Source organism: Ylistrum balloti, unplaced genomic scaffold (genome assembly GCF_031769215.1).
Source record: "Ylistrum balloti isolate Yb309-2 unplaced genomic scaffold, AGI_CSIRO_Ybal_v1 Utg371348, whole genome shotgun sequence".
In the NCBI taxonomy this organism is placed as follows: domain Eukaryota; kingdom Metazoa; phylum Mollusca; class Bivalvia; order Pectinida; family Pectinidae; genus Ylistrum; species Ylistrum balloti.
The window spans coordinates 166,017-192,242 of record NW_026782715.1 but is presented as its reverse complement, the minus strand read 5'-3'; the positions used below and the strand labels follow the sequence as shown (position 1 = coordinate 192,242).

At 35.6% G+C, this 26,226-nt stretch overlaps 1 protein-coding gene across 1 annotated transcript; it reads right to left on the bottom strand.

Annotated features, from left to right (window-relative positions):
• On the bottom strand, positions 1-26,226 carry LOC132562119 (excitatory amino acid transporter 2-like). The gene is made up of 9 exons (XM_060226844.1): positions 25,799-26,226; positions 18,648-18,846; positions 17,615-17,828; positions 12,241-12,527; positions 11,652-11,778; positions 10,429-10,662; positions 5,475-5,669; positions 4,714-4,848; positions 1-3,035 (listed from the first exon to the last, which is right to left on the bottom strand). Exons 1-9 carry the CDS (start codon positions 25,931-25,933, stop codon positions 2,813-2,815), a joined length of 1,749 nt encoding a protein of 582 aa, XP_060082827.1. The 5' UTR covers positions 25,934-26,226; the 3' UTR covers positions 1-2,812.

Genomic DNA, 26,226 nt, shown 5'->3' with positions numbered 1-26,226 from the left:
ACCTTACTTTTAATTTATAAAAAAAGTGTAATTGCTTGCTTATTATAAAAAATGTGTTCAAATTCATTTTTCAAAAATTGAAAAGAAACTGTGTCTAAAAATAGACATCATCATCATTTAAAAAATGCTTAATTGGATTGCACACAAAAAATGAAATTCTGAAGGTTTTGCATGGACTTACTAGGGCCCAAGAAATCTCATACATGCATTCTGATGTCCTTATTTTTCGGAGATTTTCACATCATTATACATTATACAGTACATATTTTCCAAGAAATCTGTTGCAGGGAATAAAACACTTTTGATTCTCCCTTCTCTTTGTCATAGCAAGGGGAGGGAACTGATCTGGATTCTAATACAAGTCATTTTGTAAACCATATAAAAAGGGAGATAATCTCTCCTTACTGCAAATTCTATGAGCCAAGAGAATGGATTGAGATATTCTTCTTCTCTTTAAGAGCCTTTTGGCACTTGACAGTGAGCAAAACCAGTCTTTCTGAAGATCAATGGTCCTTTGGCCTGGATAAAGTTTGCCTATCCTCACTGTCATGATATGTTCCTCTTCCCAAGATAGGGAAATGCATCCCTCTGTCACATATCGAAGGTTCTTTTGACCTTTCACAGGGGAGATAATATCTCTGTATCTGTTCTTTGTCATAATCATGTTTCTCTTGTCCTATGATAAGGGAAGATAACCTTTGTTGTCTTTGACACTTGGGCATTTAAGAACCATATGTGTATTTTATGACCTCAAGCATAAGACAGTTATCTGTCTCACATTTTCTCATGAAAACAAATTGTGAGACGGAAAATTTATGTTGACAGTAACTTAAGTTACAATAATGAAGCGTTTCATAGAGCAATAAAAAAAAAATCAAAATATGATGTATGTACATATATTTATGTATACTTTTCTTTTTGAATAAGAAAGTCTCCACTTAACACAATGTATTATCATATTGCAACAAAAATTGTGCAGGTTCTACATAATGGACAACAACAACAATTATTTGAGTTTTTTCATGGACAAAAGATTTCTGTAAAAATGCTGGCTATAATTTCCTAAATTGAAATGTATAAATTTTAATTCTTTAAAGTATTAGAAGACATTTATTTATGGGTATACTTTAATCTAAACAGTACATATATATCTATAGATATATGTACATATCAGTGCAAGCATACCAACAAATGAGTCTCTATTGTACATTAGTACCTAAAAAACAGGTCTGCTCCCCAGTACATGTGTACTTATAAATGGATCTTCTCAGTACAAGTTTACCTATACATTGGTCTTCTGCTCAGTACAAGTTTACCTATAAATGTGTCTCTTCAGCACAAATGTACATATAAACAGGTCTCCTCCTCAGTACAAGTGTGCCTAGAAATGGGTCTCCTCAGTACATGTGTACCTAGAAACAGATCTTCTCCTGGGTACATGTATACCTAGAAACAGGTCTACTCCTGAGCACATGTATACTTAAAAACAGATCTACTCCTCAGTACATGTGTACCTAGAAACAGATCTACTCCTCAGTACATGTGTACCTAGAAACAGGTCTATTCTTCATTACATGTGTACCTAGAAACAGGTCTACTCCTGGGTACATGTGTACCTAGAAACTGGTTTATTCCTCAGTACATGTGTACCTAGAATCAGGTCTATTTCTCAGTACATGTGTACCTAGAAACAGGTCTGTTCCTCAGTACATGTGTACCTAGAACAGGTCTACTCCTCAATACATGTGTACCTAGAAACAGGTCAACTCCTTAGTACATGTGTACCTAGAAACAGGTCTATTCCTCAGTACATGTGTACCTAGAAACAGGTCTACTTCTCAGTACATGTGTACCTAGAAACAGGTCTACTTCTCAGTACATGTGTACCTAGAGAGGAACAATTCTAGCAGTAAGATGATATATTTGATATTATTTTCCTGCTAATCAATATATTTCCCTTTTACTTAAAATTTTTGTATACATTGCATCAGGAGATTATCAAGTGCATCCTTTCATAATTAACAATCCACAAATGTATCCAGGTTTTTTAGAAAAGCAATTGAATAGCATAGAAATATTTTTGTTCTGTTTTATAGCAATCTTACTTATTGATATTGGACCTGACTGAGATCAAGGATTCTGGGAACGAGTCGAATGGGTCAGTAAATACCAGAAGGCCATATAGAACTACTTCTACCCAAAGAATAGCATAGCCAGCTGTACAATTGTATTTTTTCTCTTTCACTTATATTTGCTTTTACTCTGCACTCTGAAAGATATCAAACAAGCCTTTTTCATTTCAAGAGAGAAAACTTTCTTATCTACTCCATCCTCACCAAAGAATGACAACTCTTCAACTACTAAGGAAAGACAACTCTTCAAGTCCTTATATGAAGCAAAATCATGACATGATTACTTGCACCAAACACAGACTGAGATGTAGAGTTATCATTAACCTTGATTATGAAAAGAATGTTCTAGATTTTGACCATGATTGCCTGTATCTTAGAAACTAACGTAGAGCTAAGTTAGTGTTTCAGGTATGACCAGTTTTGAGTGATTGGAATTATAAATCTTCCAAAATAATAATTTGTGATTGACAGAATAAATAATTTTCAAATTGATGATGACCATTCGTTTAACATCATACATATTTTCTATCTTAGAAGTCTACCTTGACTATATAAACCATCTTTCAACATACTTTCTAGAATCCTGGCTTCTCAATCAGGCTAAATCTCCATGACTTAATGTTACACTGAGTGACAACAATATGACTACAATATTTCCATATCACCTAGCTGCCTTGTGATTAACTGACTTCTGGGTACATGGACTTGTCTGTGGCAGGTCCATTAGGGGGAGGATGTATTGTATTGTCATCCTCTAGATCCTGTAGTTCGACCTCTCCTCCCTCTACAGCTAGAGCTGCTTCCTGTTCATCTAGTTCTGCCAGCTCTTTGTGCGAGAGGTGAGCTACAATGGCTGCACCGTAACTGTCACCAAGAACGTTGATGGATGTTCTGATTCTATCCCTGCAAATTAACAACAAGAAATCCTTAAAAACTCAGCAGATGTTTATAACCTTATGTTAGAATCCAGCTGTAAGCCCTTGTCTTGGAATAAGCCCACCTACAAGAAGTTTATTCCTTACTATTTTGTGTTGACAATCTCGTTTCATTGTCTTTAAACAAGGAAAGCACTACCTTTTACACATTGTAATGACCCTTACTGTATTCTGTTTTTTTACACCTTAACATTAACATATAATTGTTTAAGTTGGACAAACATAGTGACCATGAAAGTTGCAAAATATCTTGTAGTTTTTATAAATTTAAAATAAATTAAATATTTAAAGTTATCTCCCTTGGGATAATTTTTTTTTTCACATTTTATATTCGATAAGTGTAGAGAAGAACTTTTGTATATTATAAACAAGAGGCCCAGAGGGCCTGTATCACTCACCTGGATCTTTATGACAACTGTACAATATCTGTGCATATGTTCTACAGTAGATGCTTAAAGCAATATGACAAATTACTCCATATGGGTTCTTTCCCTTAGTAGTCCAAAATAAGTCATATGTATATAAGCCTTTAATGACCAAATATGATCGGTTTTTGGTTAATCAGAAGAAGTTGATTAACTATTTTACCAAACCCCAATGACCTTAAATATGGGTCAAGCTGTTTTTTCACACACTATGTGGGCACCATTAAGGGAACCTTTTGGACAAATATTATGATCCTAAGCATTTAGCTTAATCAGAAGTTGTTCAAAGGTTTAACACATTTGACTGTTGTGACCTTGAATATGGGTCAAGGTCATTTCTGTTCTCAGATATTACCGGGCATCATTGAGAACCTATTTTGGAATAATATCACTATCCCAGATTTTTTGGATCATCAGAAAATTTAAAGGTTTAACACATTTGACGCCTGTGACCTTGACTATGGGGCGAGGTCATTTCCTTTTTGCAAACTTTCCTGGACTTCATAAAAGGAACATACTGGCCAAATATAATCATTCTAGGTTTTTCTATATTTCATAAGAAATTGTTTAAACATTTTAACACATTTGACACCTGTGACCTTGAAGATTGGTCAGGGTAATTCTTTAAGCAAACTTTGTAGGACACCATAAAAGGAACATAGTAGCATAATATAATGATTCTAGGCCTTCCGGTATTTTGGAAAAAGTCGTTTAAATGTTTTAACTCATTTGACCTCTGTGACCTTGAATATGGGTCAAGGTCATTTCTTTTTGCAGAATTTGTTGGGCTTCATCAAAGGAACCTTCCAGCCAAATATAATGATTCTAGGCCTTCCGATATTTTGGAAGAAGTCGTTTAAAGGTTTACACACATTTGACCTCTGTGATCTTGAATATGGGTCAAGGTCATTTCTTTATGCACACTTTGTTGGACTTCATCAGAGGAACCTTCCAGCCAAATATGATAACTCTACGCCTTTTGGTATTTCAGAAGAAGTTGTTTATATGAAAAGTTGACGGACGACGGACGCCGCGCTATGGCATAAGCTCACTTGGTCCTTTGGGCCAGGTGAGCTAAAAATGTTATAAAAACAAATAAGACCAAATTATCAATCATAAAAAGTAAATTTCCTGGAACTCTTGTGTGAAACAGACACTTCTATCAGTTACAAAATATGTCTCCTTAACTCCTATTATTAATGTGCGTCTGTTGGTACTTACAGAAACCAGTCTACTGCCAGGATGAGAGAAATATCATCAGTAGGCAGACCAACGGATGTTAGTACCATAAGCATGGTAACTAGACCAGCACTTGGTATACTGGCTGCCCCTATACTGGCACAGGTCGCTGTCAGACTGAAAACATCACACATATGGTAATAAACACTTTACAATGACCAACCGTTAAGAGTGATGGAAAGTTCAGCATTTGATTTGATAATTCTATGATAGGCAATCAAGATGAGTTCATAGGATATACTTCGAAAGAATTAAACTCTTCAATTTTTTTAGAGTGAACATTACAAAATCACTATGATGGTGTTTCCCAGTAAGTTGAGAAAAAAAAGTAAATTCATAAAAAAAAAGGAAAATTAATTGAAGAAAAACAAAAATGAATTTAAAACAAAATAATTGTCCAAAAATACCAGAAATCAAAATTGTAATATTTAAGGACTAACAAGCCATTCATGGGCTGTATAATTCGCCTGAAATAAAGCAGGAATATATAATCTGGAAAATCTGGCTACTTAAACAGGTCATATTTTTCTAACATCGTTAACTCATAATGTTCCACCATTTCCGAATTGTTAGATCAATTTTTCATAAAGCAGGTTTTGAATAGAAAATAGTAATATTGACAAATCCACAATAAATATCTGATGTATGATGAAAACCTTCAGACAAAGTTTTACATAACATTACAATTTAAAGATGGATTTAAAAACATTTACATTTCAGAATAACAGACATTAATATCTTACCTGATGGTCACAATTTGGCCGATGCCAAGCTCAATACCATTCATCTGAGCAATAAAAATTGGAGCAACAGCTTCATACAGGGCTGTACCATCCATATTGATTGTAGCACCAATGGGCAACACAAAGCGGGTTACACGTTTGTCAATACCCATATTCTCCTCTAGACAACGGAACGTGACGGGCAGAGTGGCAGAGCTGAACAGACAGACAAGGGAGGTAAAAACATCACAAGATCAAACTCTATCATAGTCGAATGGGAAACTTTATAATCAAATGCACATACGTTCATATGGCTAAATTATTTATTAATAGGGAATGGAAATTATTTCAATAGTATTATTATATAATATTATCTATAATTTTGACATTAGAAATGAACAATTACAGCGTGTATACATCAAACCACCATTTTTGTATTTTATGGCTTCTAACAGCATGTTTCATTGCCCTGATGGACCATGAGTGGACAAAATTGGTCTACATAATGAAAGGATTTCTTTTGTTTAGACTCATCCGAGTTTGGCGTATGTTGTGAAAACTCTCTACCTGGTTATATCTCTGAAGTTGATACTGAAGTTGATAGTGAAGCTGTTACAACAACATTATGTATCATTTAGGAAGATATAGCTCTAAAAACACTTACACGCATACCACAATTTCAATCATATAATTTTAGTCACAAATTGATCTTTGTTTATTGAGTTAAATTTGAGTTTTTTTTTACAAGTAAAACCAATTTTCATGATTTAATACTTGCCGGAATTTAGTATGCAAATACATTAACTGCATTCTTCTTTGAAGCCAAAAACAAAACATTGAAAAATTCCCCCTTCCCCATTAATTGTTGTATCATGAAAATTGGTTATTCTTAAAAAAATCTTGAAAAAATGTAATAATTACCATAACTATGCGCATTTACCTTACCATGGTGGAGACTTCAAGGACAGGCAGCCCATCTGAGCACAACACAACCCAGAGACTACTCCAGGTATGGAGGAAAGGTTAAAGGAACCACCCAAAAAAGCGCCAGATAAAATTGGAAAGTAACTCCCTATGAAAGAGTCTAAACATAAAAGAGATACAGCCTTGGACTGAGCCACCACTAGAGGTCCAAGAGAGTACAGACCCTCAGAATGAGAAGCCAAGGACCTCAGATAGAATCTGTGAAAATATTCCCCTCGCGTCAAAATGCTGAGGACTTGACCTCCTTAAAGGAAGACCCATTGAGAAGGGCCCAAGATGCAGCAAGGGCTCTAACATCAAGATCCTGTACCTGCAATCTCACAAGAGCCTGATCATCTGAATGTTCGTATGAATACTTGATAACCTGGCAAACCCACCTTGAAACTGACTGGGAAGACATATCCTGATGACCCTATCTGTTGGGCAAAAACAGACGGGAACAAGATCCCCTGCCCAGTCCAGTCCAGATAGAGTATCCATGGCCCAAACCTTTGGATCTGGAGCCAAAGAAAGTAGGCAGCTAAGCATGTTCTCCTGAAAGGTCCATCACATGGAGCTAACTCCTTGACCGACTGGTTGAGATGAAGCCATGCTTTTCAATCCCTGGAAGCAGGGACCCTATTGGCCAGGAGAGGTCTAATGTGAAGTCTCCCTAAGGCTACGGCATCTTCAAGGCAGTGGAGCTAACCCAGGAAACTGAGAAACCAATACACCTGAATGCACTACCAAGTGAGGAAGGTCAGAGCAATAGACCTGGTCTTCTCAAACCTCTCAAAAGGTGGAAGGGCTATTCCCTGAACCATGTTGAAATGATTCCAAAGGAAAAGGAAGTCCCTTATGAGGTGAAGCATGAGGGAATCGTCAAAATAGATAAGAACATCTATTCCGCAAGAGTGAAGGAATCCCATGACCACCTGCAACAGCTTGGTGAAAACCAAAAGTGCTGTGCTGAGCCCTTATGACATGGCCAAGAACTGAAAGATCTTTCCATCGCAAGTAAAACGGAACTTCCATTATTTCCACTACTTCTTGATGGGATGCGGAAATAGGCATCCTTCAGATCTACCGAAGTTGCCCACATTCCGTCCCTCATAGAGGCAATGATGCCCCAAGGAGTCTCCATCTTAAAGTGAGAAGAGTCTACATGCCTGTTAAAGGCACCTAGATCTATGATCTCCCAAACCAGAAACATTCTGGAGTAGAGGCCACAGGAAACACCTTGACAGTGCCTTTTGCATGGTCCCTACTTTCTCCTGGAGCACCTGAGCCTTTTTCTGGATCCCCCAGAGGAGGAAAGATATGCTGAGACGCTATGGGCGGATCCTGAAAAAGTTGAATTCCTAGGCCCTCCTGATCACAGACAATGCCCGAGTGTCTTCCATGATTTCCACCCATTCTGGAAGGTACGCAAAGAGATGCCCCCTCACAGGAAGATCCGGATGAGGTAGATCGAGACCCTGCCATACAGGAGAATTGTCTAAACATAAGTAGCCAGATGCGGCAAGAGAAGGACATGAGTTTGAGGCGAGACAACCGCTGTCCCCCAGGACAAGCATGCATCTGAAGTGGCCAAGGAGATGGAGGAGTCAGGAACCCTACTTCTTGCCTCCAGAACGGTTCTTAACTTTTTACCTTTCCCTTTCTTGCCCTTGAAGCGAGGCATCAACATTGGCAGTGCAGTAGACTGGGTAGCTGAAGGTTTAGTCTTCTTTTTAACACCTGCAAGGTACTGCCCTTGTCCACCTGAAACCTCTTCACCAAAAGTGCTGAGGCAACTGAGTCCTCGTTCATATCCTTCTGTACAGAAGGAAGAACCTCTTTTAAAAGCCTAAGGCCCGAGAAGGGGGCTGTCACCAGTTGGAAAATGTAATTCTCTTTGACTGGGTGAACTTTCAAAACTGGAACGTTTGTCTAGTCAACACAACATTGATAAGATCGCTCTGATTGAATGGCTGCCCGCAAAACCAGGAAACATCAGTCCTAAGGGCCTCATCCTGGACAAAACATGCTGAGCCTCAACCTCAGAATTCGGAAAGATTGGGACCTATTTCCGAGCATCCAGGACAGAGATCAATGATATCATCCTCCTCTGCCATACCAGTGTCCTCACAATCCATATTCTCCACCTGGTCGGGACCAATAGTCCCAGAAAAAGGAAAAGGGCCAGTAAGAGGGGCCAGCAAAGTTCATACAAAGTAGACTCACTGCAAGGACAAAAGAGGGGACAAGCGTCATGAGAGTTCCGCTCTCCAAAGAAATGGGAACACCCATGGGACATACCCTGTCACTTACAAACAACAAGTTGTAGAGAATATAAATAAGTATGGAAAGATTTAAAAAAAAAATAAGTGAAAACTTCAAGGCAAGTACAGAAACAAAGAAAAACAATGAGTACAAAGGAGTGAGTCCAACATGGTAGTTCTCTAAGAGACAGTAAAAACGTAATGGCAGACCATGAGGCACACCACTCGGAGATATGGAGGAAGTGAATCGCTAAAAACAAATTAGCAAGCCAAATAAATATTCAGGGCAGATAGACATAAACAATGCAAACTGAGCAAACGAAGCAAGCCTCAGAAGTGAATTAAGTGACTGAAAGGCAAGAAAATGATAAAACTGAGTGGCTGAAAGGCAAGAAAATGATAGAACTGAGAGGCTGAAAGGCAAGAAAATGATAGAACTGAGAGGCTGAAAGGCAAGAAAATGATAGAACTGAGTGGCTGATAGGCAAGAAAATGATAAAACTGAGTGGCTGAAAGGCATGAAAATGATAGAACTGAGAGGCTGAAAGGCAAGAAAATGATAGAACTGAGAGGCTGAAAGGCAAGAAAATGATAGAACTGAGTGGCTGATAGGCAAGAAAATGATAAAACTGAGTGGCTGAAAGGCAAGAAAATGATAGAACTGAGAGGCTGAAAGGCAAGAAAATGATAGAACTGAATGGCTGAAAGGCAAGAAAATGATAGAACTGAGTGGCTGATAGGCAAGAAAATGATAAAACTGAGTGGCTGAAAGGCAAGAAAATGATAGAACTGAGAGGCTGAAAGGCAAGAAAATGATAGAACTGAGTGACTGAAAGGCAAGAAAATGATAGAACTGAGAGGCTGAAAGGCAAGAAAATGATAGAACTCTGTCAACTATTAAAAGTTAGTGCTAGACATAAGGTAGATGTTTCATTACAATGTATCTGCCTGTGTTAATTTAGTAATGACATCTACTGTGAACAATTATGTAATGACCAGTGACCAGAGGTATTCTGTCGTTACTGATCTACTACACATGTTCATGTATTAGTTCATTCCCTGATTATATAAGTCATTACCTGAAGCTTATCTAAGCAGTTTGTATGATGGTCAGTGTATCTTTATCTTGTTGTAAAGAGCCAAATCTATTGCCATTTATGTGTGCAAGACCTTGTTGACAACTCATGTATACTTCAATCCATGTTTACCTGTTAGCTAATGTGTATTAGTACTTCATCAGTTAATTAACATGGCATGTATAAATTCAAGCACCTTTCTAGCCAGTATGTATTGGTTCCTCATGGCCAGACAGGAGAGAGGCTAGTCTCCATTGGCGGGACCCAGCTCGCTCAGGCTTTTGCCCAAGCAAGAACTTCTCAAATCTAGTATCAACTTATGAAATTGTAACAAGGTTTTCATTTTATCTGAAACACATCAGTCATCAGAGGCATCATAAAGGAAAGAGGAAGGGATATCACTATATATCTCTGTCATAATGGCTCATGGGACTGTAGGGAGAGCAGAATTTTTTAATCTTTTGTTTTTGGGCTGCAAAGATGGGTGTAGGTACTGTATTTGCACACTGAAGTTATGGTAATTATTACTGAAATGAAAACTAGTATTTATGAAATTGGTGCCAAACTGCTACATAAAAGCATGTTTGTATCCAATAGTTTTGAATTCATGTCTATTTTGTGGTGAAGACAATTAGTTAGATATTGTTAATTGATCTATGCTTGCTGACAGACCTGGATGCGGTACCCAGAGCTGTGACCCAAGCCTGTAAAACAGCCTTGAATAAGTTAAGTGGGTTCTTCCTGGTCACGGCGAAGTACAGAAGAGGCAGTGAGATGACAGCATGGATAAACAGACCAGTCAGCACAGTCACCATGTACATGCCCAGTCTGGCCCCGACTGCCCCCGGGTCATCAATATACAGGATTTTACCAGTGATGAGGAACATGATACCAACCGGAGAGTACCTGCAAACAAAGAATTCCACATAAAGCACTTTTCATAAAGAGTATTTAGAAATGGCTTATCAACTTCCAAAATATACAAAGTACTTCGAAAAAAACATTTGTTTTTTATACAGTTGCAAAAGCATTACATATACCTTAAAAATAAAACAAATGAAATTCATATTGAGCACAGAAACAACAATGCATATAAAGTACTTTAAAGCCCAAAACTTTCATGTAGAATACAGTTGTATATGAAATCATTGAGTAAAACTCTGGAAAAAGTTACATAATGGGAGGTAACTAACTGAACTACATTCTTCCTCTCAGGTCCGTTAAGAAACCACTGTATAAAACACATTTTCCTGCCATGAATAGCATCTTTATCATAAATGCTAAACCTTAGTCACTTTAAAAGATAAAGTCTAACAAAGGAAATCTGTGTCTATGATAAAAATATACAATGTAACTTGTATTATAGAATTTTAAAAGGAGTGGGCTGGTAATAATACTGCTTGAATGTGTTAAGTTAAACATGTTAAATACAATCTCTTCTACTCCAAAAAGTCTATACAGATTAGCATGCCTTTTTAGCCCATTTGTTAAAGCTGTACAGTATCATGAAAGTTGGACTTCTGTCAGTGTACTTGGCTAGAATATATTAAGCCTGTTTTTTCTCATGTACATTAAGAAATTTTAATTATGAGAATTTTGTTTGAGATTTACGAAATATGAAGATGTGTGAGTAAAGTGGCAGGGTTGGACAGTAGCTTATACATACTGTTAAATTTGATCTCTGTCTCTCAGCTGAAAGAACATGCATCGATTATAAAGACAAAGCTGTAGAATATCATGTCAAAACAAATAACAGCTTTTTGTTTTCCCTACTTTAACAGTTTAACACTAAATCCCCTTCTACTTTCTCCTCCAGAACATGATTACCTTCGAGATTTAACTAAAAAAATCGTTTGCAGCTCTATTGTAAAATGAAGGTAGGGGAGATAACTTACCACATGACTAGTACAACCATCTGCATGATAATGTCGTTTAAGATAAGGAAGAAATCCACCATTAAATTGGCACGCTTGCCCATCTTGCTCAGCATCATACCAAACGCAGTGCAGAAAGTTATAATGCCTGAAAATACAGAGTATACCCATATCTAATATGTGTATGGTCTACGTCAATGGACGTAGTTTTTTAAGAAAACTAAATTCAAGACCTTAACACTTTTGGCACTAAATTAAAAAATACCAACTTTTAAATACAATGCAAACAGAATTATTGTTTTCATGATTTTATTTTCTACTTTTTTCATATTATTCTGTACATTATACATGTTATTTTAGATAATTTTTTCTCTTAGATATCACATGCACATCCTTTGTAATCTTTATTTTTTTTTAATCAAATATTCAATGTGAGAATAAAAACATTTCTCAAAAAACAATTCTGAAAAACAACACACTCTCCAATAACTTAAGTTATACATAATTTTATATTTCAATTCAAATCATCTAAAAAACAATGAACAGTTATACTAATGAAATAAGATATATTTAGATGACCTTTAACTTAAAATGACCTTGACCTACTCACCTAGAACGTTGATGCCATCATTGAAGGGTAGCTGCCTTTCTACAACAACCTTGGACATTTTCACTTTTACTTCAGTATATTCAGACATGTTTTTGTTGGTGATATTTACAATTGCTGCATTAAGAGACATAGCCAAACTTTTGTTGACATGCTCCTTTGAAATGTTGAGTTGAACAAGATCTGCTGTTCGTACGAGCAAAGACTGATTCACATTTTTGGTCACATCAATGTATTTTGTACGAGTGTGAGCAAAGCTGGCCTGAATCAAATTGGTAGGGAAAACATTTCTGCAAATGAAAAATAGAAATATATGATACATGTATAGAAAGTAACACATTCTGAATTCAAATGATATCATTCTTTACCATGCAATTTGTTTTTTGTTTATATATATATATCATTCCCTCAAACTAATGAAGTGCATGAAATCTTTTGTACGTAAAAGAAATCTCTACATGTTTAATCACTTTGATAGAGTTATAGGTGATGGCTAAGACTGAGGTCACCCTGTCACCATTCTCTATTAGTTTTAATGGTTGATTAGTCATTATTTGGCATCAAAAAACAAATCAATCATCTCTATGGCAGGACTAGAAGTCAATATCTATCAGTATGCCTTGTGGTAAGGTTAAAGGAAACTAACTTTTATAATGTGGCTAGGTTAAAGGCCAATCATCACTATGTGGTAAGATTAAAGGTCAATCAACACTATATCAGTTATCGCATTGTGGTTATGATCAAGGTCAATCAAAACTATGTGGTAAAATTATAGGTAAATCATCACTCTGTAGTAAGGTTATAGGTACATCATCACTCTGTGGTTAAGTTTTAGGTAAACCATCACTCTGTGGTCAGGTTATAGGTAAACCATCACTCTGTGGTCAGGTTATAGGTAAATCCTCACTCTGTGGTTAGGTTATAGGTATATCATCACTCTGTGGTAAGGTTATAGGTAAATCATCACTCTGTGGTTAGGTTATAGGTAAATCATCACTCTGTGGTAAGGTTATAGGTAAATCATCACTCTGTGGTTAGGTTATAGGTAAATCATCACTCTGTGATTAGGTTATAGGTATATCATCACTCTGTGGTTAGGTTATAGGTATATCATCACTCTGTGGTAAGGTTATAGGTAAATCATCACTCTGTGGTTAGGTTATAGGTATATCATCACTCTGTGGTAAGGTTATAGGTAAAGCATCATTCTGTGGTAAATTTATAGGTAAATCATCACTATGTGGTAAGGTTATAGGGAAATCATCACTCTGTGGTTAGGTTATAGGTAAAGCATCACTCTGTGGTTAGGTTATAGGTAAATCATCACTCTGTGGTAAGGTTATAGGTAAATCATCACTCTATGTTTAGGTTATAGGTAAACCATCACTCTGTGGTAAGGTTATAGGTAAATCATCACTGTGTGGTAAGGTTATAGGTAAATCATAACTCTGTGGTCAGGTTATAGGTAAATCCTCACTCTGTGGTTAGGTTATAGGTATATCATCACTCTGTGGTAAGGTTATAGGTAAATCATCACTCTGTGGTAAGGTTATAGGGAAATCATCACTCTGTGATTAGGTTATAGGTATATCATCACTCTGTGGTTAGGTTATAGGTAAATCATCACTCTGTGGTAAGGTTATAGGTAAAGCATCACTCTGTGGTAAGGTTATAGGTAAAGCATCATTCTATGGTAAATTTATAGGTAAATCATCACTATGTGGTAAGGTTATAGGTAAATCATCACTCTGTGGTAAGGTTATAGGTAAATCATCACTCTGTGGTTAGGTTATAGGTAAATCATCACTCTGTGGTAAAGTTATAGGTAAATCATCACTCTGTGGTTAGGTTATAGGTAAATCATCACTCTGTGGCTAGGTTATAGGTAAATTATCACTCTGTGGCTAGGTTATAGGTAAATCATCACTCTGTGGTTAGGTTATAGGTAAATCATCACTCTGTGGTGGTAAGGTTATAGGTAAATCATCACTCTGTGGTGGTAAGGTTATAGGTAAATCATCACTCAGTGGTGGTAAGGTTATAGGTAAATCATCACTCTGTGGTGGTAAGGTCATAGGAAAACCATCACTCTGTGGTAAGGTTATAGGTAATTGCTCACTCTGTGGTTAGATTATAGGTAAATCATCACTCTTTGGTGGTAACGTTATCGGTAAACCATCACTCTGTGGTAAGGTTATAGGTAAAACATCACTCTGTGGTTAGGTTATAGGTAAACCATCACTCTGTGGTTAGGTTATAGGTAAATCATCACTCTGTGGTAAGATTATAGTTAAATCATCACTCTGTGGTGGTAACGTTATCGGTAAACCATCACTCTGTGGTAAGGTTATAGGTAAATCATCACTCTATGTTTAGGTTATAGGTAAACCATCACTCTGTGGTAAGGTTATAGGTAAATCATCACTGTGTGGTAAGGTTATAGGTAAATCATAACTCTGTGGTCAGGTTATAGGTAAATCCTCACTCTGTGGTTAGGTTATAGGTATATCATCACTCTGTGGTTAGGTTATAGGTAAATCATCACTCTGTGGTAAGGTTATAGGTAAATCATCACTCTGTGGTTAATAGGTTATATAGGTATATCATCACTCTGTGGTTAGGTTATAGGTAAATCATCACTCTGTGGTAAGGTTATAGGTACATCATCACTCTGTGGTAAGGTTATAGGTAAAGCATCATTCTGTGGTAAATTTATAGGTAAATCATCACTATGTGGTAAGGTTATAGGTAAATCATCACTCTGTGGTAAGGTTATAGGTAAAGCATCACTCTGTGGTTAGGTTATAGGTAAATCATCACTCTGTGGCTAGGTTATAGGTAAATCATCACTCTGTGGCTAGGTTATAGGTATATCATCACTCTGTGGTAAGGTTATAGGTAAATTATCACTCTGTGGCTAGGTTATAGGTAAATCATCACTCTGTGGTTAGGTTATAGGTAAATCATCACTCTGTGGTGGTAAGGTTATAGGTAAACCATCACTCTGTGGTAAGGTTATAGGTAATTGCTCACTCTGTGGTTAGGTTATAGGTAAATCATCACTTTGTGGTGGTAACGTTATCGGTAAACCATCACTCTGTGGTAAGGTTATAGGTAAATCATCACTCTATGGTTAAGTTATAGGTAAACCATTACTCTGTGGTAAGGTTATAGGTAAATCATCACTCTGTGGTCAGGGTTTAGGTAAATCATCACTCTGTGGTAAGGTTATAGGTAAATCCTCACTCTGTGGTCAGGGGTTAGGTAAATCATCACTCTGTGGTAAGGTTATATGTAAATCATCACTCTGTGGTTAGGTCATAGGTAAATCATCACTCTGTGGTAAGGTTATAGGTAAAGCATCACTCTGTGGTTAGGTTATAGGTAAATTATCATTCTGTGGTAAGGTTATAGGTAAATCATCACTCTGTGGTAAGGTTATAGGTAAATCATCACTCTGTGGTAAGGTTATAGGTAAATCATCACTCTGTGGTAAGGTTATAGGTAAATCATCACTCTGTGGTAAGGTTATAGCTAAAGCATCACTCTGTGGTAAGGTTATTGGTAAACCATCACTCTGTGGTAAAGTTATAGGTAAATCATCACTCTGTGGTAAGGTTATAGGTAAATCATCACTCTGTGGTGGTAAGGTTATAGGTAAATCATCACTCTGTGGTGGTAAGGTTATAGGTAAATCATCACTCTGTGGTGGTAAGGTTATAGGTAAATCATCACTCTGTGGTGGTAAGGTTATAGGAAAACCATCACTCTGTGGTAAGGTTATAGGTAATTGCTCACTCTGTGGTTAGATTATAGGTAAATCATCACTCTTTGGTGGTAACGTTATCGGTAAACCATCACTCTGTGGTAAGGTTATAGGTAAAACATCACTCTGTGGTTAGGTTATAGGTAAACCATCACTCTGTGGTTAGGTTATAGGTAAATCATCACTGTGTGGTAAGATTATAGTTAAATCATCACTCTGTGGTCAGGATATAGGTAAATCATCACTGTGTGGTCAGGATATAGGTAAATCATCACTCTGTGGTCAGGGTATAGGTAAATCATCACTCTGTGGTAAGGTTATAGGTAAATCATCACTGTGTGGTAAATTTATAGGTAAATCATCACTCTGTGGTAAGGTTATAGGTAAATCATCACTGTGTGGTCAGGATATAGGTAAATCATCACTCTGTGGTCAGGGTATGGGTAAATCATCACTCTGTGGTAAGGTTATAGGTAAATCATCACTCTGTGGTAAGGTTATAGGTAAATCATCACTCTGTGGTAAGATTATAGGTAAATCATCACTCTGTGGTAAGGTTATAGGTAAATCATCACTCTGTGGTTAGGTTATAGGTAAATCATCACTCTGTGGTAAGGTTATAGGAAAACCATCACTCTGTGGTAAGGTTATAGGCAATTGCTCACTCTGTGGTTAGATTATAGGTAAATCATCACTCTGTGGTTAGGTTATAGGTAAATCATCTCTCTGTGGTAAGGTTATAGGGAAAGCATCACTCTGTGGTAAGGTTATAGGTAAATCATCACTCTGTGGTTAGGTTATAGGTAAACCATCACTCTGTGGTAAGGTTATAGGTAAATCATCACTCTGTGATAAGGTTATAGGTAAATTATCACTCTGTGGCTATGTTATAGGTAAATCATCACTCTGTGGCTAGGTTATAGGTAAATCATCACTCTGTGGCTAGGTTATAGGTAAATCATCACTATGTTGTTAGGTTGAAGGTCAATCATCACTATGTAATAAGGTTAAGATCAGTCAATCATCTTTTATCAACAATTTGTGGTAAGGTTAAAGGTCAGTCTTCAGTTACTCAGTGGTAAGGTTAAAAATCAATCAATTATCAATATGTAGTAAAGTTAAATGTCAATCAATCATTACACTGTTATAAAGTTAAAGGTCGATCAATATCACTTTGTGTTAAGGTTAATGGTCAATCAATACCACTTTGTGTTAAGGTTAATGGTCGATCAATATCACTTTGTGTTAAGGTTAATGGTCGATCAATATCACTTTGTGTTAAGGTTAAAAGTCATCATTTTTCGTCACATTATAGGTCAGTCTACAGTCACTCAGTGGTTAGGTTAAAGATCAACCAATCATCACGCTGTAGAAGAGTAAAAGTCAAAGTATTTGTCATTCATTCATTGCTGTTGTTAAGTTAAAGGTCATAACATCAATAATACATAAAAGACATAACCTTAGATTGTTATGTCGACATTTGATATATATCTGACAATTGTTAAAGTTTAAAAGCTTTTAACAATAAAGTGAAAGTTTTAACCCAAAGCCTCATAATCTGAACAACTTCATTGCTAAACAAATCTAATATACTTGACAAGAAAATCTCACCTGATCAAGTCTAGGAAAGCATCAAGAGAGCTAACTCTATCATCACCCTTAGAGGGTCCCCCTTCATCTGGAGGCATGAGGTTCTTGTCACCTGGGTGGATGGACACAACCAAGATGATTCCTAGGATGATGGCGATGAAGGTTGTACCAAAGTAATAAACAATGGCACGCAGACCCATACGACCACTCGATTTGGCGTCAATTGATGCTAATCCTGTAAAGAGAATCAACAGTGATCAAATATTAATGTACCAGTAGTTTTGAGTGATAAAAAGAAGGACTATAAAGGTGGAAGAAAGCTATGGGGTTTTAACTGCTGCCCTGATATGCAATCTAATAAACATGGTATTCATCAAACTCACGACCATTCAGACATGGATCTGAAGTAATCAACAATATCTTTTACAAGGAACTTTATTCCAGCATGTTTCAATGTTCGCTCTGTACAGCAGTGTTATAGTTAATAATGTATAGAGCTGTTAAGGTTTTGTCATTCTATGGCTACCTGGGTCAGTTTGTGTTTCGCAAGAAGCCAAGTTCAAGAACAATCCTGTGCTATGATGGTAAAATCCATGGAATGGACATGACACTTAACTCCAGTTGCTTTGGATAGCCTGCAATGTCCCTCCCAGCTGATGTTCAGTGAGGGTAATATGTTTGCCTATGGGTTTATCACCTCATGGACAGTCAGGGTCATATTCAGGCAGAATCTCTCTATAGTAATGGCTATCTCACTAAATTGAGGTAAAGTCTGTAACTCATCAATGACAGCACTGGAAAATTCATGATCTCAATTTCATGAGAAATATAAATTGCCTTAAGAAAAGGATACCACACACTTTTCATCTTCACCTTAGACTGTATGAGTGTGCAGTGCTCAACCAACTATGCTTTGATGGACCCAGAAAAGATTGCATGTAAAGGACTATGACAACAACAGGATCAGTGTCTTAGTAATGCTTTGTGGGTAAAGTGAAAACATTATATAAAACAAACATTCAGTTGACACCTTCTTATTTATACCACTACATACCTGTTATCATGCATGATACGATGAGAGGAAGAATCAACATTTTCAGCATCCGCATCAAGATGTCTCCAGGGAATGCAATTAACATCTTTGCTTGATCAGAAGGTTCTACAACTCTAAGGGCGAAGCCAAGGATGAGACCCATAACAACACCAGCAATTGTAAGGATAAGTAGTAGGTTGTCCTTCCCCCATGATCCTGCCTGATGTAGAAAGCATGAAACCATTAACACTCAAACATGAATAACAGAAACAAACAATTTGAGACATAGCAATACTAGGTAATCATGCTTACAATGGAATTCTTCAAGGTTTCTGAGGTGTTAGTCACTGTGTAAATACTTCAAAATAAAAATCACATATATATTGTGTAAGGTAAAACAATATCTTTTATCCAATTAATTGTCACACATATGAAGAAACATACAACCTTACTTCTAACATAAATCACAGGTATTGTGTAAGGCAGCATACATCCTTAACTCTATCAAATCACAAACATTCTGTGTGAGGTATCATAGATGTAAGCTAAGGTTAATTCCTTAGAGAACACTAAATACCACACCTCCTTGGGTGCCTAATGGACCCAACACCATATAACTATCAGTCTTTACTTTCTGGTATTAAAGAAGAAGATTTTAAGATCTTGTAACTTAATAGTGTCCCCCATGTGACCATCATTCAAAATTATTTTTGACTTCTACCTAATAATATTAAATGATAAAAGAACTTGTGGACAAAACATACCAAAAAAATGTCATACACTTATCCCCTCTTGACCTTAAGACAGAATCCTTCAACAAAGCCTTCCTCACGGGGATGAACACTCAAATTAAAAGGCCAAAAGTGAGAAAGTGCCATGGGAAAGCATCAGGTTATGGGTAAAAATGATGTATAAAAACAAGAAATGGTTAGAGCCCAAGTTAAGTATTCTCCTATAATCATGCAATGCAGAAGTAGGTACAATTTTTACACCCTGCAGCTCAACTGGGTGTATGGACTGTAGCATAAAGACTAAGAATTCCAGTGGCATTGTTACAAATATTTAACATTTTTATGTAGCACACATAACCCTTGTTTCAAAGACAATATTTTGTATCTCAAGAACATTTCAGATAGGTAATCTTTAAAGATATAAAAATCCATCGTGTCAGATTGAAAGTACAGAGGAAATTAGAATACATATGTACATCTAACATCAGTCATACAATCTGTGTTCATTTAGATCATACAAATGTAAGTGTACATACAAATGTAAGTGTGTGTATATGTCACCTGATTACACTTTCATGTCTTACATATTATTTGATGTCACTATTTTATGATAACAAAGTGATTTTTTTTTTATTTAACATGTAAACTAATCTGTTTATGATATGTATAAAAATTTATTGTATATGTGCATGAGTTCTGGGTGGCAATACATCACTCGATGACTCTTACAGAAAGAATGTGTCTGAATTGGCTTCTGAAGTGTTTTAATTGTGTTAAATTATATAAAAGTGTGAGAAATAGTGTAAAACCTATTCCTTATCAGCCACCAGTATCACTCTGAGTCTGACATTTCCTTAACCATTCAAAAATCATTTTTAATACAAGAACATAAATCCCGATGTCAATTTCAACAATCTTTAAAGTGCTTATTTACAAAAGACACAGGTACATTAACACATATCAACTTAATTTAGAATTAGATAAAGTAAAACCAGACTAGCTGATTAGCTCATTTAGATACATTGCAGAAAATCCTGTTACCTGTGTTTACTCTTCTAGTACATTTAGAAAGATCTGAAAATAAGCAAAGAAATGTTAGCTCTCTCCCACTGTAGGCATTTATCATTATTAAGATTTCAACACACTTCCTCCATGACTCTGATAAATCGCCTTTTTTAGTAAGATTACAACTATAAAGTACAGATCCCATGACACACATATTGGAAGGTTTCTAATTTTATATGCTAGTTTGGAATCCATAGAGATCCAAGTGATTTATCAAGGAAACACCTATTGCACTAGAGAAGCACTATCCCTGTGGGAAATCTAACAAACGTGACAAATGCTACACCAAACAAACTACATTTACTAAAGTGAAACTGACAACCGAAATGAATTTGCAGTATTTTGTGAACTCCAGCGCGTTTGTGAGCCACTAAGTCACACTTTCCATAGGAAATCCATGGATTACAAGGGAGTAATGATTGTCCTACATTCGTCAGGAAACAAATCTAATTTGCCAAATGACTTTTCAGTGTTTTTTACCTACTGATATTCTTTACTATTTCTTTGACAACTTAAATGTTAAAATGGTAAAAACAAGAAAATCATCTTTAGCTTCTTCAATATTTCATAACGCATATTTCGTCTTTATGATTTTATTATTCAAGGACAGAAGCTGATTTCGCCACTATGGAAAATTATGAAAATAAAAAGTCTGTATTGGTGACAGAACTTTCTAGCTATTAAATAAACCAAATCCAAAATGTCAAAATTTAAAAATAAAATTGCTTTACTTAAAAGTACATAGATTATTAGCTGCACTTTACCATCTCTTTTGTGTATTTATAATGTGTGAACTTACAAAAACCAAGCATGCACTGATTACACCAAATAATGGGATACATAATGCTATTACACTCACTCACCTACGTATATATTTTAATCAATTGTCACCTATAACATTTCCAATTTTAATTAAAGTATGTTCTCTATTACAGAAATTAGACACCCGCAGTAATTAGAAAGCAAAGTTCTAACAGGACATATCTATATTTACATACATAACTGATGTGGACAATCAGATCATAAAAGATTTCATTTTCTCTGAAATCAAAAAAAAATAAGGAGACCATAAAGTACTGCTCATATTTTCAGGCTACTCTTCAGGACTTTTCAGGTCAGCATCTGATACTGAACTGAAATGTCATAAAAAATCAAAGTCCATCAAAGTGATGGTAATTACATTTTATTCCACTGGAATGACATCAATAATTTTTATTTCTAACAAATTCAAAATGTTCCTGTGTTTTTCCCTTTTGTGTCCTTACAAAGATAATTACAGCATTCAAAAGTTACAGAAATATCATAATATGAACACAGTGGATGGATTCCTCCATGTCACAATTATTGTATCTATTTGTCCATGGGGCAAATACAATGACTCAAAGTCAGGGGGCGGGCTTATTGCTGGACAATATTTAGTTGGTAGTACCACTTAACAGTGATAGCTCTAGTGGGTGTACTTATTACCAGCCACATGCTTATCACAGAACATGATAAACATATAACACAGATTTTTAACTATAGTTGTCCAGAACAAAGAAAAACAATTATGATCACAAATGTTTCATGTAGATCATGCAAATTTTATGTCCGCTTGGATCTACATAAAAGAAAACTAAAAAATGCCAGATTATATAATGTTGTACAAAGATCTTCTCAATGCAATCACTGAAAAATGTATATTTAAGCCAATAATGTGGAGGCATTGTATTAATAGGACCTGCTTGAAAAGCAGAATCCATTCTATGTGTTTGACAAAGTGAAAATCATTTAAGCTGATTTCTTGGTTTGGGCAGAAAATTAAAATTATTACAAGCCCCTTGGTTTTTGTAATGAATTCTCCAGCTCTATTCTTCTAACTGATTTCCCCTTCATTTGAAACTTGGAACTGGCTAGATTTTAAGTTTTTTCTTTCTTCTTTTTAAGATTCTAGACACATGCCAGTCTAATTCTAGTCTTGTATTGATTGACCGCATGCTTTGCTTGACCGTATATATGTTAATTAGCACATATATGATAAAACCTTGAGCTACATTGATGTCTCCTTTTCACCAACTCACCTACCCCACTAATAAAATTCAATAAGAATTAATAACATTAAATATTGCTAACACTGATTGTTACAAAAATAGTCCCATGTGTACAGCCGTCGAGTCTGTTTATATAACTTAACATAAACAAACATGAAGAAGTGACATCTATGTGTCCAACTTCCTGTTCACAACCTCCCACATTCAAGTACACACACAAGCTTTCCCATACACTTAATACCACCCTGGCTGCCCACCCAAAAGGCCCAGTCCACAAAACATGTTCACAGGGATTTTTTCATATACAATTGTATATCTGCATAGAATGAAATGCAGACAACGTATCCACTTTTGAGATTCCTAAATACCAACATCTTTGATAGTACATGGCCCTATAACTCTATCATATTTCCCTTATTTTTATAGATATATTTAATTCCATGCCATAAATTTATGAATTTTTTTTACAATTTTGAAACTAGATTTTAATCACAGACTAACTACTGCTATCTATTCTCTTGTAACAAGAGGCACAAGGGGCTTAACAGGCTAACTTCTGCCCAGTAGGTTTATGAGGATACACATTGTAACGGTAGCAATGTTAGGCATTTTCCTTTTTATTTTATCATGTTTTATCTTAATACACTAAGGATGCTACCATCAAAATTTGGTTGAATTCCGATGAATGGTTTCAGAGGAGATGGTATTTTAGTATAAAAGATGAAAGATGTACAACATTTAAATGGGGCATCGCAAACAAAACTGGTTGTAGTGCTCCATAACAGTTAAGCTAAACAATTCTGTCAATTAATTTCTAAATATATCAGTTGTAATTAACCAGCCCATTTAGTCAACACATAGTTGACACTATTCAAGCCTGTGACTTTAATTAGTTTATTTTGATATATTTTACACAGTGCTGGTATCCTAGCTGTAACAACAGCATTGTAAAATTACTATTTACACTGGTATAGTAAAAACTTGTCTTAACATCTTTCATCAAAACTGCCTGAATATTATACAGAAGGGAGATAACTCCAATAAAAACTCAATCAAATGCACAATTTTAGATTATGGTTATTAAATACACGTGTATATGTGAAACTCGCAAAGAAACTGAAGGAGTTTGTTGTAATTCAAGATTAAGGTTAAGATGTTTTACAAAATTGGCATTGCTCCATATACAGTGTCAACCAAGTGCAGGGGCACAACTTCAGTATGATGATAAAACCAGTGGAGATTCATGAAATTTGAATAAAAACTACACAAGATTTTGTAGACAAGAAATGAATTCAGTGCACCCTCTTGATTTTATTGCAGTGCTAGAAGAGTCAAATCCTGTTAGATATATGGACAGAACCATGATTAAATGATACCTTCTTTCCCAGTAATTAGTCGACTAAGATCAGTTTTGGCAAATTTGAAACTCTTCCTGTTAATTGCATGCCATTTATTTTTAATGAAGTAAAGTTGAAAAAGTCAAAACTAATAAAAGACAATGAGGGCCACCATTAATTAAGGATAAACTGGGGTATTAACAAAACTATTTGTTGAACATCAAAGAACATACATGTATACTTTTTCACTAATTAAACTTATCCTTATGTATCATAAATTAATATCTAATCTGTCTTGAAGTTGGAAAATGTTCTGTATAAATATCTAGGAGGAAGAGAAAAAACAACTATATTATTCCTGTGATGATTACTTTTTCTGTTGAAATCACATTTCTGTTGGAATATCCTGGTAGTATTAAGTTTTGTATCCAAGAAAAACTTCCACGTAGTAGAAGATGGTGGTCACAATGTTGCATGATACTCGCAATATTCATAATATCCTGGTAGTACAACCTAATCCAGTTAATAGTCACATATTTGTTCTAATATCCAAACGCCAGTCTGTTCTCCTTGGTTGTGGTCTTTGGACAAGTATCCAGGGAGTAGTCCATATCTTTTTATATGTCCTTGCAGGATATACCTTTTTCAAATACACAGCATTCACATATTTGTTCAAATATCCAGGCAATAATCACATTTGTCCAAATATCTAGATAGTAGTCATATATTTAGATATCCAGATAGTAATCACATATTCGTTCAACTATTCCGGTAGTATATATCAAACATTTGCTCCATTATTTATTTAAATATCCAGGCAGTCATCACAAACTTGTTTAAATATCCAGTCTGAAGTAACATATTTGTTCAAATATCCTGGCAGTAGTCAAATATTAAGATCCAGGCAGTGGTCATATTTGTACAAATGATCTTGGTTCTGATAACATTTACTTTACAGATATTGTTTAAGTAATATTTGCCCCATGAAAAGTATCATTGTCTGTTGAGAATTGTAACAGAATTTTCTGTATTTATCTATTCACATTTTTTGCAATTCTTGATCCTTAACTGATTCACATTTTCATGTTGAAACATTCAAATGATTCTCCTTTTCTGTTGAAATACCCTGTTTCATTCATATTTTTGGCTGGATAAGTTCTGATAGTCATTTCTCAGTTGTAACAACTCTGACATATACTTTCTGTGTAATTACTGACCAATTTCTTAAAACCTTTCAGAAATCTTTACACAATTTGATTTTTTCCCCCTTTTTTTCCCTTTTTTCTTGTATTATCTATTTCAAAATTTTTAAACACATCCATGAATTTTTCAACAGTCATGATATCTCTGCCATTGCTTTTCTTTATTGACACATTAATTCTGGAGTCATTATTGCTCAAAAATCAAAATCAATTTCTCTGGGATTTATAATACTGGTTCATTTAAATAAGATGTTCTACACTTACATACAAGTCATAATTATATCTACTTCAGTCGCGAAGAAAATGTTTAAAGTAACCTGTTTACTGGCGATCTTGGTAAAGTCACTATGATAAAGCCCTATCTAATACATGGATATCTATACATTGATGAGTGGCTTTTCCCCAGCTAAATTGGATGTAATCTTATATACAGTAAATGTCTTGATATTTAGAGTACACTTTCCAAGGATATTTTCTCCTAATGACTCTTCTGGGAATATGATAGCTGGAGTTACTATGGCGATGGTGTGCTTTCTACAGAAGGTTTGTCGGAGTCTTGTTATCTGTATACTACTATGGTGCCTTTAATAACACAAGAGAATGTAAATGATTGAAATAAAAAAAGGAATAAAAAAAAAAAAAAATCCAGCAGTTTGAATGTCTACATGCACACTAATGTTCTTCTTCACTAAACATCAGTAAACTCTGATCAGCTAGTGTGTCATATTATTTTTTTAAAACATTTATCTTTGTAATGGTAATTTATTTTCATAGTAACTTCAATATGTGCAACACACAAAGTCTTACCTTTTTAAAGCGTTTCCCTACATTGCTTTTCCTGAACCTGTTAAAGTTTGCCTTGAACTTGTTTTTAGAAGCTGGGTCATTATGGTCCACTTGGTCCACCATCGGCTCTGTATATGTAGTTCCTTGATCGGCCATGGTTTTGGAGTAGTTTTCCTTCCAAATCTGTGTGAATTAAGGAGACAACTACTACAGAGAGATATCACTCACACACCACTGAGTACAAAATCTCAGTAGGGCACTGTCTGAAAAAACCTGGATAAAATTCTCACTGTTGGCCAGTCTGATTGGAGGACTGTGATGAATATCTTTTACCCACACCAGTTTGTCAGATGAGATTAGCTGTAGTTAAAATGTTTAGTTGGTTCCCAATAATCTCTATTACAGCAGTGTTACACAGTGTCAGGCCAGTATTCCCTTACTACTCCCTG